The following is a 19,625-nucleotide window of genomic DNA, read 5'->3' as shown; positions in this document are numbered from 1 at the left end:
AGTCCGGGCCTGGCTGCAGGCTCTCTCCCAGGACAGGGCCAGGCTCAGCACTGGCAACTCTGGGACTCATCCTTGAGGCAGCTGGGACAAGGCTGCAACAGGGATGCTGTGATACTGGAAATCTCTCACTGTCATTTTGTCTTCTGCAGGAGGGGGTTATGGCCAGGCAAAATGAGGAAAGAGCCTCCCAAGGAGCAAAGTGATAAACACATCAGATGCTACAGAAGAGTACAGCATGTGACAGCAACATGGAACAGCTCTTGGGAGCTGAAGGGGATCCCATTCAACACAGCAAGAGGCAGGACACAAATGCTAGGGGCAAGGTTCTGTACTGTGAATGCCAAGCTCATCCTCTCCCCCCAGGCTTTCCTCAGCATACTTCATGTCTGCTTCTGCCAGCTGCATCTAATTCCTATATAGCTTAGTAAAGTGAGCATGGGATGGCAGCGTAAGGCCTTCTGTAATCTGGTCTCAGGATGCCCCAGGCATAATATTCACCTCTCCACACCCTAGTTTCCCCATGTAAATTGGATAATAATTAGATCTGTTACCACTGTCATGTTACATCACATGTGTGGCAAGTGATTCATTACACACAAAGCTCTGAGCATATCAGGCAGCATGCAGGGGTCAGGCAGCAGCTACTCGTTCCAGCATGATGCCTGTCCGAGACTGCAGCGGTTTTCCACCTATCCCTTGCCTTCTTCCCCATCCCATTTCCTTCAACTTTAGCCCACCATCTCTGGAAAGGAAGCATCTGGTCCCTGGCTTGAGACATGACTTCCCCGCAGGTGGGACTCAGCAGGTTTTCCGTGTCGGAGTAGGAGCCAGGAGTTTCTCCACCCATGCCTTTGCACTGCTGTCACTTCCCACCCGTCTGCCACGTGCCTGCACTTGTGTTCCTTACTCCCTCATGCCTGAGTCCCGTGGGAACCTCCAGCAGCTATGGGGAGATGCAGGATATGCTCCTGCTCAGCGGTGAGGGTCTGACTTGCACCGTAGTGAAGGATGAGGGAATGCCGGTGCCGGGAGCTCAGCAAAGAGGAGAGTAAAACGCGCCTCAGTTAGAGGGCCATAAATACCTGGGCTGGAAATATGGCGGGGAATAACGAGCTGCCAAACACGGAGAACAAAATTACAGCAAATCCAAAGGCAAACCAATAAATGCTCCGAGGAGAGCTCAGTTTGAACACTGGGTTTTGTTTGCAGCAGCCACCAAAAGCTGTGGTGTGGTGAATTTGCCATCAGGGCTATTTCTATCTCAGGTGTTTTAAAAGAATACTGCCTTTGAGGAAAAAGCTATTTTTGGGATGAACAGGGTTACACCTGAGATCATGAGGGATGATCACCCAGACCCCTTTTGTTCTTATAAACTGGGAGCTTCGAATTGTATCTCTTAATCTCTCCTTAAAAACCCCAGGGCCAGTGAAACTCAGGTTAATGACGGGTAGAGTTTACACAGCCAGGCACCACTAATATTTCTGACCCTGGATAATTCTTCAGCAGTTAATGGTGTGATGATTATGAAAGCATCTCCATTGACTTTGTGTGTTGTGCTGGGGCAGGATCATGTTTTTTTCTGAATGATGTGGTGGTAAAAACTCCCATTTCCCTTAAAAATCTGTTCCTCACCACGTATAAGAAAAAAAAATTGAAGACCACATCAAGGCTGTAATTTCTCTTAAACTATGGAAAACGTAGAACAAAATAAATTAATATAGTCTTTCTTTACATGGCTATATTTCAGTTGAAATATATATATACACATACAAATACATATAACATACATACATTTTTCTATGCATCCATACGTATGTATACATACACACACACGTGCACACATGGAACTATAGAGTTGTAGAATTTTAAGGATTTGGTAAGGAGCTTAAAGATCATCTAGTTCCAACACCCTGCCCTGGGCAGGTACACCTTCCGTTAGACCAGGTGGCTCAAGGTCTTGTCTAGCATGGCCTTGAACGCTATCAGTGTTGGGGCATCCACAACCTCCCTGGGCAGCCTGTTCCAGTGTCTCACCACTTTCACACTGAAAAAATTCTTCCTAATATCCAACCTAGACTTCCTCTCCTTCTGTTTGTATTCATTACACTTTGTCCTATCACTACAGCTTCTCTGGCTCCTCTGAAGGTTCCCCTTCAGGTGCTGGAAGGTTGCTATGAGTTCTCCACACAATCTTCTCTTCTCTGGGCTAAACAGCCCCAACTTTCTCAGCCTGTCTTCGTGCGGCAGGCGGTCCAGTCCTCTTAGCAGCTTCATGGCCCTTCTCTGGACTTGCTCCAACAGTTCCATGTCTTTCTTATCTTGGGGAAACCAGAACCGTAGGCAGTATTCCAGGTGGGGTGTTACAAGAGCAGAAAGGGGAGGGGGAGCGAAGCTGCTGGCCACACTGCTTTTGAGGCAGCCCGAGACTCCGTGGGCTTCCAGCGCTGTGCAGCACAAGCAGCGCAGATAAATGGACGCACACACACCTGCACACAGGTGTGCCGGCACACGGGCGATGCTCAGCGACGGGCGGGGGGGATGGGACTACAACTCCCGCCATACCCCGGGGAGGGCAGGGGGCGTAGCCCTGTTAGGCCCCGCCCAGCCGGTGTGGCGCGCGCGGTGAGGCGGAGCGGGGGGGCGGCGCGCGGCAGTCGGTGGGAGGGTGGCGGAGCCGGCGGCGTCCATCAGCGTCCATCAGCGTCCATCAGCGTCCATCAGCGTCCATCAGCGTCCATCGGCTTTTCCCCGGTCGCTTCACAGCAGCTACCGCCGCTGCTCCCCGACCCGTGGCTCGCAGCACCGGCCCGCCGGAGCCCTGCCGGCCGAAGGCGAGCGTTCTGAGGCTTCTCCCCTTGTCGCCCAGTCGGAACTATCAACCTCCGCGCGGCCGTGAGGAGGCTGAGGCTGCTCCTTCTTCCCGCTCCCGGCCTGCCGTCGTGGGGTGGCTCTTCTGTGCGTTTCCTTCCTCCCCGAGGTGAGTATCGTGCCTGTCGCGACAGGGCCCCATCCTGTAGCGCATCGCTGTCGAAGAGGTGGGGGGCTTGCCCGGGGCCTGTCCCCTTCCTGCCTTCTTCGGGCTCCTTCCTCCTCTCCCGCCGCCCTGCACGCTTTGTACTGCGCCTCGCAGGGCTCCCTTGTTGTGGTTGTTTCTAAAATTATTCTCTTTTCTTATTTTTTTCTACCGGCATTTGGGAAGTTTTTTGGTTTTGTTTTTTTTTTTTTTTAAATCTTTTTTTTACTTCCCACCCGCCCGGAGTTGGCCCCACTGTGTGGCTGGATGTGCTAGGGAAGCTCTTTGTCACGGCTGCCGAGCCGTCTGGCCTCGAGAAGAACATCACTAGAAAAAAGAAAAAAAAAAAAACAAACAAGTCGCTCAATACTTGAACACCAGCGTTCTCTTGAATTCGGGGGTGGATTTTTAATTTTTTTTTCGGCGGTGGTGGTATATGTATATTTTTGGGGGGTAAGTACGTGTTCTCCCCCCGCCTCCCCCACCAGATCCATTGATCGTAGCCTCCCGTGCCGGATCGCGGAATGGGAGCAGCACGCAGGCGGGTGACAACAAAACAAAGGGGGGTTTTGTTTAGCTGTTATTAACCTGAAAGATCTTGGTGGGAAAGCTTGCTTTCTTTTTCTTTGGATTGTTTTTTTTTTTTTAAATCCATAGCCTTTCCAAATTTGATGTTGTTTTACTCTGGAAAAATCCAGCTGGGCGGTGGGTAAGTTGTGTCTTTAATTTTAAGCTTCTTGGGGGAATTGCAGGGTTTCTCTCCCATCTCCTCAGCCCTGGCTCTTTTGTGAGCAGCCCGCCGTCCAGCGCAACTTGTGTCCGGTTTTTCTTTTCACTCTTGTTTTCACCTAGTTAAATAATGCGTTTTCAGGAGGATCTAGTAGGAAGAGGACGTTTCTGCCTGCAACAGCTGTAGAGAAGATATTTAAAAGGCAGGGGAGAGAAGGAGCAGTTGTGTTTTTCGCTGAATAATTTTCGTCTGATAAAGGGTATATTTTAAGACAGTTACGTTTTTATACCGGAAGCATTCCCGCCCCCCCTTAGTTTTTGTTTTAACTGCCACCTCAAAAACTGCAGCTACTTCACCTCTGCAAAATGCAGCTTCTGGAATACATGCGAACAAAAAGAAGTCTGGCTGTAATGCTGATGTTTCTGGCCTTAAAGGCCACCCCTTTTCATTTTTTTTTTTTTTTTTTTCCCTGGGAATCTTCTGCCTTGAAAAAACACTACTTGGCAAGGAAAATTACAAAGCCTTTCAGCTAGCTAGAAGCTGGCGCTTCTGCATCTGAAGGACGATAGGGTTTATTGTCCTTTTTTTTTTTTTCTTCTTATTTTGAACGCGTGTGGGAGGCGGGGGGAGACCTAGGGGAAAAAAAGGCAGTTTCCGGTTTCTGTTCAGCAGCGTTTCGAATTTTTTTCTCACAAAGAAGCAACCGGATGACTTGTTGATGATACATCTTCGGTTGATTTTTGTTCCAGAAGGCGCCTGTAGGTTAGAGGAGATTAACAGGCTGCCCAGATCTTCCTTTGCATGTGTTGTTATGTGGTCTGTGTGGCTTTGTAATGTTTTAGGCCGACAATTTTGGAGTGAGTAATGTAGAGCCAAAGTTCAGACGTCTGCCCGGGACACTTCCCCCTTTCCTCTCCACCGCTGTCCTTTCCCCCAAGAAGTGTGATTTGTTGAAAATTGAGCATTGGTGGTTGGAAAATTAGACTCTCTTGGTGCTGTGCAAGAGAAGTGTCCTAACTCTTTGAAGTCGTGTGAATGGCCTGGCAGGAAGCTTTAGTGGAATGCGTTTTGGTTGTATGTAGGTTGCTACTGGGTACCTTGAACTTCAACGTCTCCTATTTCAAACGAATTAAACATGTAGGAGCACCTACTGTTACACTGAGTAAAGTGGTGTAACATGGGCCTCATTAATATTTCCGTTCTTACTAAACATTAGAATGTATTTCTCAACACAGCAGGTCACCGTGCTTGTGTTCATCTTAGGAATTAACATTTTGAGTAACTGCTAGTGTTTCAGTTAAAGAAGAACTTAATATACTACCTTTGCTACAACCATTTTGTATTTTGGTAGCAATATTGGTTTCTAGTAAGAAACCAGGCATGGAAAGCAGGATCCTTTCACTTCAGCATTTATAGGTGGTGGCTGTGTTTGTAGTTACAAAATAGAGGATCATGTATATGGAGAGAGTGGTATTTAAAACTCTTATTCATTTTTAAGGAGCTAATTACAAGTATTTTTTGATATAAAATGTCTTTTCAGACAAGAACTCTGGAATACAGGAAAGCAGAAAACCCAAAGCTGTTTGTAGATGCTAATCCATGCCCGGAGATAAAAAAGAGAGAATGAGGGTGTTTCGTGAGAAATCAGTCGCCTTTAAGTGTGTACTTGTAAGCGAAATTACACAGTTGATTAGCAATTCCTGCTGGATGCCAATAATTGGAGGTAGTTGTTGCTGGCTGGTCACTGTGCGCCGTGCTGGTTAGATTGTAAAAGTTTTGACTGAACATCAGGATGAAAAAGTCCGGCTCTTTTGCCTCCTAGACATTCATTCCTTAATCTCCAGAATCACAAGTGTGCTGACAAACTGTCAAAGGAAGTGATAGCAAAGACATGGGATAGGAAGTAGGTCGAGTGCTGATGAGTGCTGCTGAGTTTCAGTGGAAAAAAACTGAGCGTGTTTCCATCTGATCTTGTTTCTGTTTCCTTTCAATCTACCGGTTTGCAGGATGCACCAGAAAGTGTCACACTCCTACTGTAGTTCCCCAGTCCTACTGAACTTAATACTGTCTTACTATTCTCCAGTCAGACCCAGTTAGCCTACCTGGGTAAAAAGATTCATGAGGAAGAAGTAAAATAGCAATTTGGTTCTCAAGAATCGTGTCAGTTAGGCAAAACTTAAGTGGCTCTGTGCCTCTCAGGAGGTGGTGGGCAGCTTGTGGGGATACATTTTCCTGTTCCGCTGTAGGCTCTCCAGTGGGTGCTTGGGGGTGGTCTGGGGCAATAAGGTAGCGTCGTGGTGCATTTTTTGTGGCATTAATGTTTTGTAATGGCTGTGGCAATTAGTAGTTACAAGTGATCATGTTTCTTGTTAAAATGTTTTAGTGTATGCCTTTCAGGTTAAAAAAGATGGAAGCTCTTTGTCCTGCTACAAATCTTCCTGAAACTTAAAAAAAAAAAAAAAGTAAGCTCTACCTTGTTTCTGCCTTCTGCTAAAAGCACTAAAAACTCTGACAATTACTTAATATGCAAGACTCGTTTTTCTGCAAATCACGAGTATGTTCTTTTACAAATAACTTGTATTTTTATTGGTTTGAAAAGGAACTTTCTTCAGGTAGGCAGAGGTTCTTGGGTGCTTTGCACAAGTGAGTGCACAGTTTTTGGGCTACCTAGGTGAGCCCTGTGCCATGGCCTTTGCCTGACCTATATGATGTGATTTGGAGCACCAAATGTTCCTAGCTGCTCAAAGTGACCTTTCTGGAATAATCCTCTAGTGATGGTTGATTGTGAAACAGTTGACTGGAAACTACAGCTTTGCAGGAAAAAGCTGTTGTTCTCTGCTGGCACCCTGTGCTGGAAGTAGGTGCTCATCAATACCAGTCCTGCTCCAGCAAAGTCTCCTGGCTGGCGTGTGAGGTGGCACATGGGGACGTGGGCTCAAGCGTGAGCAAGTCAGCACTTGTTTGGCTGGGGCTGAATGCAGTGCCTGGGTGGGAGTGTTTGGTTAAGGATTGATGGTGTCCTCTGGAGCCTGCCATGCAGGAGCACGGCTCAGTTCATGAGCAGGTAATAAAAGTTAATCTGCTGACCTTGGTTTTAATCCATGCTGCTGCATTTAATCACAGTGACTAGAATGCCACCCATGGTACTTATGCAAATACTGAATTTTGGGCTTGAATCTCGTACTTGAGAGCAGAGTGGACTAAACCTTGTAGTGAATTTCTGGCTGTGGTTTCAGGATGGGATGTATCCTATAATTTTACTTTTCTAATTAAAGCTATATTGCAATTTTTAGATTAGGAGCAGTCAAAACCTCTTACTCTGGTCCAGTAATTATATTCCTGTTGGGAAGAGGATTTGTTCAATTCACACTCACTTTCCTTGTTCACCTGTATATGTTGTAGAAGAGTTGGGATATGTGTCAGTGTTGGCTCAAAATGCACTTGGTCTGCCTTGATGTTGGCTAGACAGCTATGCCAGCCAGATGTTTTTATGTGCCAGCCCTGTTTGTAGAAGTAAATTGCATAAATGTGTTTTTAGAAGGGAGAAAAGCATTCCTTGTGAGAAGTTTTTTTTAATAGTACAGAGATATTTGGGGCAGGGAGATGCTGGTCTGGCTACATCAAGGTGTGTGTATATATGTGTGAACAGGAAGGAAGGTGTTGAAAGGTTATAGTTAAAAGGCCCAAATCAGAAAAGATCTCTGGAATATATTTTTGTTATTCTTAAGGGTAGTTGATAATATGAATAGCTACTATACAATGGTATTTTGTGAATTGATTGAGGTTTTGAGTGAATGGGATATATATGTGTGTGTAGGTACTTGCAGGTTATGAGTTTGGAGTAAGTTAGTCAAGTAGGATTCTCTGGGGCATAGTTTGTTGGAGCTAGGACTTGAAGATACAAAACAGCAAACAAACAAAACCAAGAAAAATAATAAAACACAAATTCCTGCCTAGCCAGAATTTTCTTTTAAGTAGACCACCATTAATGGCTTTTTCCCTTCCATTGCCAGTTGATTCATCTGTCTAGATGTACTTAGCTGCTTGTATTTCAAGTTTGTAATATTTCTGTAATTATATAACTCTTTGGACTTCATTACAAATGTTTAAAAATACTCTTTTCTGAGCTGGGGTACCTATTTTCCTTACTTTATGAAGAGGGTAGGGAATAGAGATTGAATTTGAGGGCACTGGTTTGGTTTTTGTTGTGAAGACTGTTAAGATTTGACTTTGGTGGAATTCAAGGCCTGCCAAGAATTTGTGAAGGCATAGTGAGAAGAAACTTGGTGATGTGATTTGTACATCTCACACTGTCCTGCTTGTCTCTTCAGTGTTTCTGCTTAATTATCTGAACCATGTAGTGAGCAACTGGAAAGTTGCAGCTTTTGGGTTAGTTTGTCCCTGCCAGCTTATCTCCATGGATGGTAACCCCTTGATCTGGGCCAAAAAAAACTAATGGCTTTATTGTTCTTGGGCTGGGGCAGTCAAACTGACATCTCTGGGCTAGATCTAGCTTGAAATGTTTCACTCAGCTGGTCATCTTTGCCCAGAAGCTGATCAGTGATGTCTGGAACAGCTTGCAAGGCACCTGGGTAGAACTGTGGGCTTTAAGAAAGGGAGCTTTGTGTGCTTGTGCAGCCTGCATAGAGAGCCCCCTTAAACATGTTGTCCTTTGGGACCTGTAGGACAAGGTTTAACTAGTCACAAAGTTTGGCTGGGGGTTCCATATATTTGTAGTTCCTTTCCTTGTGTCAAGACCATGCCTTTCCAGCAGTTGCAGGTCTGCCCCAAAGTGCTACTTTCTCTCTTCCCAGATCCTTCTGCCTTCAATATTCTAGCAGTATTAAACAGTAAGGACTTGATTTTTAAAATCATACAAGCCTGAGGACTGCATCTGTACTTTCTTTGTCCTAAGTCAAATTGTCTGTGTTAAATGATAAAAGTGGTCCCTGAAGAATTTCCACTAAGAAGTCTCAAGGTGCCTCTTCTCTTTAAGTGTTAATATGTATATTGGGATTTTTATCTCATCCTACCTTGATATCCTTTCCACTTGTCTGAAGCAATTGTAGTTCCATACAGTATTTTTACAAGAATAATTGTTGTTGCAATCTCAATGTAACACAAGTTTAAACAGGGAAAATAAGCAATGATCCTTATGTCAGATCATGGAGCTGAATTGTTTATTTGGTAAGAGGTTAGGGGTAAAAATGCACCATTCATCGTATATGGAGGCTTACTATAAGTAGTTTACTTACTTTTAAAGAACTTGTTGCTCATTTTGCTTTATTAATGCACCTCTTGGGATAAACTGCTATATTCTAAAAATATCAGTTCTGTCATTTCCCATTAATATTTTTTCTTTGTTTGGCTTGGTTTACTTTTTTCCTGAGCCACTTCAAATACTCTGAGGCGTGCTCAGTGTGGAAGAAAATAAATGCAGGTAGATATTTGAGTTGCTGTGTTTAGATTGCTGCTGCCCTTTAAGGTTAGCAGAAGATGACTTTGAAGTTCTGTACTGCAGTCCAAGAGAGTAAAGTGGCTTCAACCCTTACTAATATTGTAGGTAGGTTATGTGCTCCCTCTTGGATTTGAAACTGACTCCTTTTTGCTGGGCAACTGCCATCTTTTGAATTTAAGAACATGCTACAGAATCTTCTGATAGAAACTGGGAGAGTTCCTCCTGTGTAGGAAACCAGAATAGTTGACTTAATATTTGAGAAGCCAGAATTATGGACTGTTCAGTCAATACTGCTATTTTCATCTTCATGATCAAGCTTTCATGGTAATTAGATTTCAGATTTAGAATGGTGCTTTCAGAAGTCCACAAAATACTCTATCATGCCAAATAATTGTGGTAACACCTCATTTCAGCACCCGCTAGTTGTGGGGGCATTTATTTTGATGTACTTTCAATAAAGAGCTGGGAGAGAACCAGCTGGAATGGCCTGAAACTTAGAGACAGTTAAAAACTGCTTTTTAATAGGGCAGAGGCGAAACAGTTCTGCAGCAGGTGGGGCAGAGTACCAGAACACCCAAGAGCAGACACATAATGTTTCATTTGTTCTTTTTCTCATGTGATAATGGTGAGGCAAATTTGTGATGGTAGTGCTCACACTTCAGATAAACACTGCTTCCTGCTCCAATCTGCTGTCCTTGTGCCTCTTAAAGTTAAAAGATTGTGTTTTAATATATGTACATTCATATATATAGATAAATATAATATGTATTTATAACTGTACTTCATACCCTGAGATTAGCAGACCAAGCCTTAGACAAATTGTATTGTAATGCATATTAGTCTGAAGACAGGTGATCACCCCTTTGTGCTTGGGTAACTTCCATGGCCAAGTCATGGATCTTTAGTTATTTTTTTGTTGTTGTTGTTTTTTTAAATAATAAGGTAATTGCTGTGCTGCTGGTAGCCCACATCAATTGTTTTAGTATTTATTAGGTGCTATGTTTGGTGGATGTGAAATATCATTCCAGTTGAGCTTTCCTTTTTGGTGTAGCGTTAGCAGTTGCTTGTTGGCTGAGGTTTCTGTAAACTGCTCAAGGTTGTTCTGAGGGCTGGAGTGTACCATGGTGAGGGTAACTGCTTGGTGAGGTTTTTTCTCTTGTTGTTTTTAAAAGTAGTGTGTTACTGGTGTATTAAGGCTGTCAGCCACCTGCTGAAGTTGAGGAACTGAACTTGATCATGCAGGCAAATAAATGCACAAATAACTTATTTTTATAATTTTTTCTTGCACGTGTGCATGTTTATGCAGTCAGTACTGTGGCCAGTATTTTGGTTTTGTCAGAGGGTTTCTGAGCAGCAGATGTGAACATAGAGTAGGTTCTTGTACCTTTCACTGCTAGCTGAGAAAGGTCAGGGTGCTCTAGTAGAAAATGTGGGCTTATAAACCATTTGTGACTTAGATACAGCAACTACTTTTGAATTCCTGTGCCATTATGTATCGGCTATTTAATTTTTTTTCCCTATGGGCACTCATTTAAGAGAGCTAACCTGAAAAATATTCCAGGCCGGAGCTTCTAAGCTCTGTTCCCAGCCTGATAAGCTGGTCCAGCTGAAGGCTAGGGAGAATTTCTCCCACGATAATAACTTGGTCAAAATAGAGAGGAATTTAATTACAAAGATAGAACACCTGTTGTGGTGCATGACCAGGCCCTGGGAATGGGGTGTCTTCTCTCTGAACCAATCCACCTTTTTTCCGCTCTTGGAGTTACGAGTCGTGCTATAAAAACAAGCATGCTTCTGAATAAACTTGTCTCTCTCTTTCCTGTCATGAAAGATGACCATGTAGCTGTGTGTTTTATTTCTGCCGCATCTAAAGGGTTAATGCCCCTTTCCATGGCTACATTTCCTCACTGAAATAAGCATTCATATATGACTCTTCTGAGATATGCATAGACAGCAAGAGGAACTTCTGCCTCAAGAGGAAAGTCTTACAAGAATTTTTGCTATCTTTCCTTTACTCGCCCAACTTTGGGGAGGGACTCATTCAAGTTGCCAATGTATAAACATGAGCTGAGAGAGGAGCCTGATGCAAAAGGTGAGGGAAAAGTTAATGCTTACTTTGAAGCCAAGAGAGACCAGTCATAGGGAGAAGTGAACCTTATCACATTAATAATCACGTGTCTGGTGTCTTTCAGTCTCTTAAGTCCACAATAGCAACTATTGTAGACATTCTGCTATTATTTTACAGCTATTAATGAGGAAAAGTAACGGTCAGATTTATCTGGCTGCTTTATATAGTTCAAAACCTCACTCACCAAGAAAGAACAGCCTTAAAGATTCAGATAGTGCTTGGCTGACATGTAGAGTGAGATGCCATGAGAAATTTCTTGCCTCACTTTGGGCTGGTGTTAAGTGTAGTATTGCCTATTTCCTCTTCTCTTGCTGCTCCAGTTTCCCAAGGCAGGACTGTACCTGAGACTTAAAAAAGCTGGAATTGTGCTCCACTCTCCTGTTCAACTAGGAAAGAGCGCAGGATACAGGAGATGGCAGGGAGAGGAACCTGTGTGCTGAGATGATGCATGATGTCTCCAAAGCCCCAAAGGATGTTAGGTTTGTCTCTTTTTTTGGTCCTTATTTTAAGAAAGGTAAGAAATTCATAGGTGTGTTGATGTTTAATTTGTTAATGTTTGGAGGCTGCTACAGAAATGCAAATACGTATTCAGTTACTAATCAAACCTTGCTCTGCTTTGAGGCATGTAAACGAATGAAGTAGTAACAAATGTGAAGGTGGGTGAAAAAAAATGATAGTACAGCATGAGTTCCCTGAGTTCAGGCTTCCCATTTTTCTTCTGCTTTCACTGTCAGATGTTTAGAAGTGTTAGCATGACTGAGGACCAGGTAGAGAGCTTATGTGAGGCACAAACCTGATGTTGAGCAGGAAAGCAGTGTTTTGGAATGTGGGGAGGTCTAACATCTGTTTGTAACCTTTTGTCACAAGTGGAAGGAATTATTGAATGACAAATAGTGATTCTTTGCCAATGGGCCTGGGTTCCGTTCAGCATTGCACAAAGCATGCAAATTGGATTTAATACAAATGTTCCCCCAGAAAGATCACCTTGATTTAATTTTTTTTTCAGATGCATAAAGTAGAAACGAACTGAGGGTTTCTGTTTGTTCTTTAAAGACTAATTACTATATTTCTAGCTCTTGGCAGACGTTGTCCACAAGTGCTTCATGTTCCATTTGGCTTATGCCAAATTTCATGTACCATGTGTACTGAAAGCATCAAAACCAGACTTACTTTAATTTTAGATTTTGCAGTTAGTGTTATTGATTTTTCTTAGAGCTGTTCCATCCAATCTGCTAACATCTTAATTTTTTTCCCTGCAGGAGTTTGGGAAAGAACCATGACAGTCTTTGTATTGGCTAGGGACTGTTCATGTCATTGAGAGCTGTAGATCAGAGTCTCTGCAGTAGCCAGACTCTCCATTCGTAGAAGCTAAATCAGCACACTGCATTATTTGTGAGCTCTTTTCTTCAATATTGACTGATATGTTGCGACTGAGGACAGTGTTAAAAGGAGAGTCTGTCAACTGTCTTTCAAGAAACTTGATTTTTAAAAAATCCTGAGACAGGAAGCTGAACATACCAAAAATTGTGAACTTTGATTTTTCAGCACTTCGATGCTGTATGAATAGAAAGAAGCCTGACAGAAAGACCTTGGACTCTGAGGAGACAAAAAAGGGAAGAGGTAGGGGAGAGAAGCAGAGCACAAGTAGGAATTATGGTAGGTAGACAAAGAGAGGAAGGAAATAACTGAGGGAAGGAATAGGATGTAGTGCAAAACTGCCAACCAGTATATGGGCTGAAGCATTTTTAATGCTGCAGTCCTCAGATCTGCTGATCCCTGCCTGACAGCTGTGTCTTCTGGCCTCAAATTTTGGCAGTTCATCTTTTATTTTCACCTCCTAAGGCCAAGTTGCTATGCATAAGCGTGGCTTCTGGCTTGGTGGCTCATAGTACTCAGAGTGGGACAGGATTCCCCTGCATTGTGTTGATGTGGAGCAGCACGGCATTCATTGAAGCCTGGGTTTTCCCTTTCACTCCTTCTGCTGAGGCTGCTTTTATTAAATGACAGTATGTTCTGGTTTCTGCTTTGCAACTTGAACAACTCTAGCAGAGGGTAAAGTTGCTCATTGCTTCAGAGACCTACATCTAGGTGGGGGAATCTCTCTTGATAGAGACTTCAAATTGCAATGAGTTCTACATTCCCTATTAATGATAATTATTGTAGTTAAAGTATATGGGAATTCCAAGTTAGTCTGTATTGTAAGCTGAACCATAGAAATTGGTGGTTTTACTTAGGCCTCACTCTTATGCTGAAGTACTAAGCATAGTTTTAAGTCGGGTGTCTAGTTCTCAGCCATAGTTTATATTTCAGATTTTATTCCATCTCAGAGATGCTGATTAGTCTTTGGGAATGTTACTTAAGATTTGATAAATCTTCAGAGACTGTATTTTGGGACCTACACTTGTCTTCTCATTCCACTTCTGGAATGTACTGGAGTCTCTGTTGGGCCCTGTTCAGTTTCTGCAGGTTATCTTTACCTGGCAGTGCTAGAAGATGCTTTCCCAGCATGCAACCAAGTGACCAATTCAGAAGAATTGTTGGTGGAAGAGTTTTCCAACTGGACCATAACCTGTGTTAACGTTGGTGTATCCCAGGTTTTATTGTAGCAACTGATTGTGGAGGTACCTCATATTAATGTGAGCAGACAAAATACTGCCCTGTGAAGAAATGTGCAGGAAATTAATAAGCCTTGATGAAGACAGAACTTTAGGTTGTTCCAAATGTGTTTTTGTAACTGAGACAGAATTTTATTTTTTTCATTTATTGCTCTTACTGTGCTTGTTTTCAAGTTTAATTTTACAACATCCTTCATATAAGCTTAGTTTTAACTCCGTTTGCATGCTAATAAGATTATTGCTGTACTAAGCAGGCTTCTGTTACCTAAAAGAACAAAATAAGTTGAATAGAAGAGTGAGTATACAGAAAACAAAATTAGCTCTAGTTAAAAATGGGAGTAGTTTCCCTGTATTTCAAGATTTAATACAGCTTTTAAGTACTGCTCAGAAATAAATTCTTGTTCCTGTTATCTCACTATTAATTATTCTATGCGTTTAAAAATATGCAATTTTACTATTTTTCTGGAAATGAGCGCAGTCATATGGAAAGTGGTCCCAACTCTTTGCTCCTGTCATCTCTTCAGGCGTACTCAGCACTGGGTAAATCCAGTTGAGAAACAGTTTGGAGTATGGGTCCATGGAAATCATGGTTGTGCAGAACTTTGTGCCACATAGCTGCCAGGCCACAGGCAGTCCTGCTGCTTTTGCAGGCAGTACTTTATGCCACCTTAAAATAGTTTAATTGCAGAATGTGTTCCTGCTATACATTAACAACTTAGTTCAGGCATTCCTGCAGGCGTGCAAATAGGTGATAAGTAATAGCTCCGTGATGCAGGGCGCTCATTCCTCTGTGCTAATGGTCAGGTTTGGCAATTGTTGGGGATTGGATTGTTCCCCTTTTCTTTCTGTGGAATTCCTCCCATTGTTATGCTAAGTAATTGTGGCTACACCTTGAAACGACAGATAATGTTCTCTCGTAGGGGGGTGGGTGGAGGGCGAGGTTGGGGGGGGAACCGGAAAAGGAAAGGTGGGATGGGGGTCTGGAGCGAGGCTCTCGCTCGGCTCGTGGAGTGGGAAGACCGCCTGGGCTCCGCTCTGGCATCTCCCTCTGCCATCCCAGCACTGAGATCCACGCTCCCTGCCTTTGGACATCGCTCTGCTGCTCTCCCATCTCACCCTACTATCTCCGGACACTCTGCTGAGCACCACGACCGACACCGTGAGGGGGAGTCACTTTCCCATCCCCTCTCACCCCCTGGGCCTCCGCCGCCATCACCCAGCCCTCTTCAACTGCGCGGGACCTGCCCTGCCCACAGCACCGGTAACAGCACAGGGAGACGGCCTGCGGCCAAAAGGGACTGGAGCGGAGCTAGACTGTTCTGTTGCCAATTTTTATACCTGTTGTTGTTTTCTGCCTTGTTAGATACCAGTAAAGAACTGTTATTCTTATCCCCATGTCTCCTGCCTGAAGGCGTCTGAATTGGACCTAAAATAATTAAAAGGGAGGGGAGTTCCACTCTGCATTGCAGAACAGGGGCTCTTGCCTTTCCTTAGACCATACCTGTCTTTCAAACCAAGACAGCAATGAAGAGGAGGATTTGGAAGGGAACTCTGGAGTTCATCTGGTCCAATTCCCCTTACTCTAAGTAGTTTGAAGTTAAAGCCAGCCCTTTCATCCCTTTATTTTGCACGGTTTTGAGTAACACACAGCCAGGGTGTCTCCTGACAGCACTTGTCTAATGCTTACCTGCAACTGGCAGTCTTCTGTAAATATAAAACTATGATTTATCCAGTATAATTCCGGAACATACTCTTAAATTTCAGTAAATCCTGAGCGCACCAACTGGCAACTGAATTCCCTCAATAATGTTGAAGAACTGAGCATTTGAGTTGCTTTGCACTAGGAGTACTGACTGGTGGGTATATGCTGTGTTCAAAGATACGTTTATTCCAGGAGGCACTGAGCTAACCTCTACAAAACCATTCTTTACAGTGGCTGTGAGTGACAGGTAGATGTCCTGCCTGTGTCTCTGCCAGCTGACAGTTCTCAATTGCTGATGTGGATGGGGCTTAACCATATGGTCTCACTCTGGCTTTCTCTCACAGTGTTGAAAATCGTTGTCCTGTCTGCACTAGCAGCTAACTGATCTCAGCTCATTGTTGACAGCCACCATCATCAACAGTCCCTTTCCCTCTGCGTGTGAGGCTTTTGATTATGTATCGTAAATCCAAGTGGAAGCGCGGTTACAATCTTGAAGGGCTTGGACACGGTGAGTTTGCATTTGCACAGTTGTTCTACAAGAACAAACTTTTTTACTTGGACATGAGCTTTTCAGATTTTTTATCTAGAGAATTTGGTAACTACTTCTGGATTTCCTTTCAAATAGAACTTTTATTTACCTCTGGAAGATTTCGATTGAGATAAGCTGCTAAAAGTACACATGTAGAACAATGCAAACTATTGTCTTGCTGTAACTCTGTAAGGGTATTTGTTCTCTAATCACTTTTTTTTTAAATAAGTGGAAGAGAATGCTTTAGCTACTTCATTGGATAGTATATCTCTATAGCAACTAGAGCTTTTATAAAATGCAGATTATTATATTAGTGACATGCCTTCTAAACTCTGCCAAATTTGCTTCCTCATGCCCTAATGTTGAATTTCTACTTAAGGTTATTTCCATAGGCTCTGAAACAATATTTACTGCCTGACGAGAGTGCTGCCTTCTCAATCTCATCTCCCTGGACTGTGCACTCATGTAGCTCCCCCTCCCCACATCTGAGCTATGCAGTTCTTGGCCTGTCTTTACTCCAGACCTGCTGACCAGAGTTTTTCTATAGCTGAGTTTTCTCACTAACTCAAGAGAAACAAATTAATTGTGAGAATTTCCTTAGAGGTTAAGGGAGCTATGCCTTAAGTCCTGTTATTAGACTGACTGTATATCCTTCTGATGTGGTAGGCTTAAAATTCTTGCATTGTTTTCTGTAGCTTTGCCTGTGAATGTGTCTGTGGCTTGTTCTTTTTCTCCTTAGCCCTCTGGTTTGAGGACAGCAGCTGCTGCCTCTTCTCAGTATTGCTTGAACCAAAGTAGTAATGTGGTGTTATCAGAACATCAACTTTACCTTGCTTAGACCAGTTTTCAAGTGGAGTTAATGCTAGTGAAATTGAGAGTACAACCTCAAGTACAAAGGGTGTAATTAATAGTGAGAGAACTTTTGGTGTAACTTTGAAAATGTTTATAGTTTTATTTTACATCTCAGGGGATTGGAGCAAATAGGCATGAGATGCTAATCATAATAATGTTTTTCATGATCAAAGCTATCAGTACTTCAATGGCTGTTTTTTCTGTTTCAACTGCCAAAGTTCTGAAACTAGTTATGACCAGTCAGTATTGGTGGTTAACAGCCTGAAACATTTAAGGTATGGGAAACGCCACTTGATTGTTCAACATGAGTATGCAGACTTGAATTCATGCTGCATAATTCATTTTAGTTTCTGATCAGTTTTGTATTTCACTATGCCTCTTGATTTTCTGTCAAGTTTCTATCATGAGTGAATTCTTAGTCCAAAATTCCTTAACTCTGCAAATGTATTTCAAGGTGGGAAGCTCAAGAGGTAGTGCGGTATGGATGGTCTAGACCTTTAAAAGTAATGTAGGCGTTACAGCTTTCTTTTATAAACTTGAGAGTCTTGTTGGAAAATGTATTAGGAAGAAGTTTCTATCTAATGAAACATGGTGGTCAGAGAGGACTTGCTGTGTTCAAGTGCTTGTACATAGGCCAGAGCTGTGAAAACAGTGTTGAAGCTGGTGGCTTGAGAAACTGGAGGGTACCTGGCATTTAAGTGCTTCATCTCTTCAGAGAAACAGTACACAACTTAAATATTATGCCTGACAGTGAACATTGTCTCTGACAGCAGTGTAATTATTTTGAAGGTCTGGGGCTTATCCAGAACCAGAGCGGTGAATTAAGTTACATGTCCAGCCAAGATTTGCTCTAGTACAGTCTTGCATAGGTAGGCTGATAGTGATCTTGCTTATGCTGCTGAGTTCAGTTGCCTTCAGTGCAGCTGAATCCTTACTTACCTGTGTAATAAGTACCTTGTACCTGTGGGCTCAAGTATCAGGTTTGGTGAAGTGACCTGGTAGATGGTGAAAAACAGAGTATGTGCTTCAATGTCTTAATTTCTTTTCCTTACTTAGCATGCTTTTATTTTTTTTTTTTTAACAGTATGCTTAGAAAAAAGTCAGTCCTGCTGCTCAGTACAATTGATCATCTGCTAATCAGATGAGCTACAAATCTCAGTTTTATTTTTATGAAATATTGGGAAGGTTTAATATAGTAATAAAAAGAGAGCGAGAACTAAGTCTGCTACTTTGTAACTGTGCTGGGAAATGATCCTTCCTCGCTGACCAGTACCTTAGCTGTTCCAGCCATGGCATGATGTAGTTTCATTTTTTTAACAATGGCTTTATTTAGATTATCCTTTTAACTAATGGTTTTGGCATGCTTTAAAAAGCCACTTAAGGAAGAGTATCTTGTTGCAGAATTCCAGTCTGGGCTAAACTTACAGGCTGCTAGTATTTTTACTTTTTAAAATTTAATTAGAGAGTCTTCATTTGTGACACTAAAAACCATCTTTGGAGCATTTTCAGTTTGCAGGCAGTTACCTGAAGGCTGAAGTTCTGTCAAAGGATTCAGTCTCCTATATGCTGAAGCTGGTTTAGATTACTCTGTGCATTTGTGATCGAAAAGAGATTTCATGTTGCTTTCAATTAACAAGAAAGCTTTTCTTATGATCTTTGATTTCAGTTGGCTGCCACTTCACTGGGAGTTTTGACTGTAATATTTCAATGCCCCTTTGTGTTCGGCTTTCTGTTATCTTTGCTTAATTTATGTATTCTGGACCTTTTTTTTTGCCAATAAAGATAAATCTTGCTGCTTCAGTGTATACAATTATTGTGGTGTTATTTTGGGGGTGAGAATTGCTGCCTTTCTTTTTCTTACACAATTTCTATGATTTAGGTAGATTTCTGTATTAAAAGTTAAGGAATAATGTTATGTCTGTGGGAAACAAAGACATTTATTTAAATATATTAATAAAATAATTAGTAAATAATGTGTGAGGATTTTCATTATTGCTGAATGAGGGAGGATGACTGGAAGAAACAGGACTAGCTATGAAAAGAAATACAGTAATTCCTAGACTCGCACCCCTTCATGTTAGGCTCAGTGCTGTTTTTAAAAAGGACCTAGAACAAGTAAAGCATATATATAGTTAGTCCTGCAGCTGGACTTTTGGCAAATCCCAGTACAGCAAATGTGAGGATGCTTAGTTGTAAATTTTAATACCAGAAGCAGTAAAATCCAGGTCTCTGTCACAAAACTGGGAATGTCCAGATTTTCCCAAAAATGGTGCTCCATGGGCACCCAACTCTAACTCAGGATTCTTGATGGGCAAGTTTCAGGGCTGAAACTTTGTGTCAACAGCTACAAGCCTATAATATTTACATCAGTCTTTTGAGCAGATGGGAAAAGTGTATTGTATTTCTGATATGAGAGAGCTACTATAAGAGATAAGAGAGAGCTACTGTTAGATTTTAGGTATAATGAAAGTAAAAGAGCTGTATATCTAAAGTTATAGGTTCTTTCCTGACACGATATTAAACTATAACTTTCAAAGTGAAGAGCTTAGGCCACAAATTGGTTTTAAAGTGAAGACTTTTGTAGAAAATAGTTTTTGC

At 42.4% G+C, this 19,625-nt stretch overlaps 1 protein-coding gene across 3 annotated transcripts in view; it reads left to right on the top strand.

The window, feature by feature from the left end:
• Positions 1-2,621: 2,621 nt before the first annotated feature.
• PELI1 (pellino E3 ubiquitin protein ligase 1) overlaps positions 2,622-19,625 on the top strand; it is a 44,296-nt gene continuing 27,292 nt past the window's right edge. Inside the window, exons 1-2 of one of the 3 annotated variants that reach the window (XM_088160954.1) lie at positions 2,658-2,977; positions 15,991-16,154. In XM_088160954.1, coding sequence (XP_088017080.1) covers positions 16,100-16,154 — 55 coding nt within the window. In that variant the 5' untranslated portion in view covers positions 2,658-2,977; positions 15,991-16,099. Of the gene's footprint in view, positions 2,978-3,670; positions 3,723-15,990; positions 16,155-19,625 lie in introns of all 3 variants that reach the window. The other 2 variants (XM_088160955.1, XM_014890197.2) reach the window with 2 other exon arrangements.

The sequence above is a fragment of the Sturnus vulgaris genome, chromosome 3, assembly GCF_052056855.1.
Source record: "Sturnus vulgaris isolate bStuVul1 chromosome 3, bStuVul1.hap1, whole genome shotgun sequence".
Taxonomy (NCBI): domain Eukaryota; kingdom Metazoa; phylum Chordata; class Aves; order Passeriformes; family Sturnidae; genus Sturnus; species Sturnus vulgaris.
Note: the sequence above shows the minus strand (reverse complement) of the source record. Positions and strands in the feature narration are given on the sequence as shown.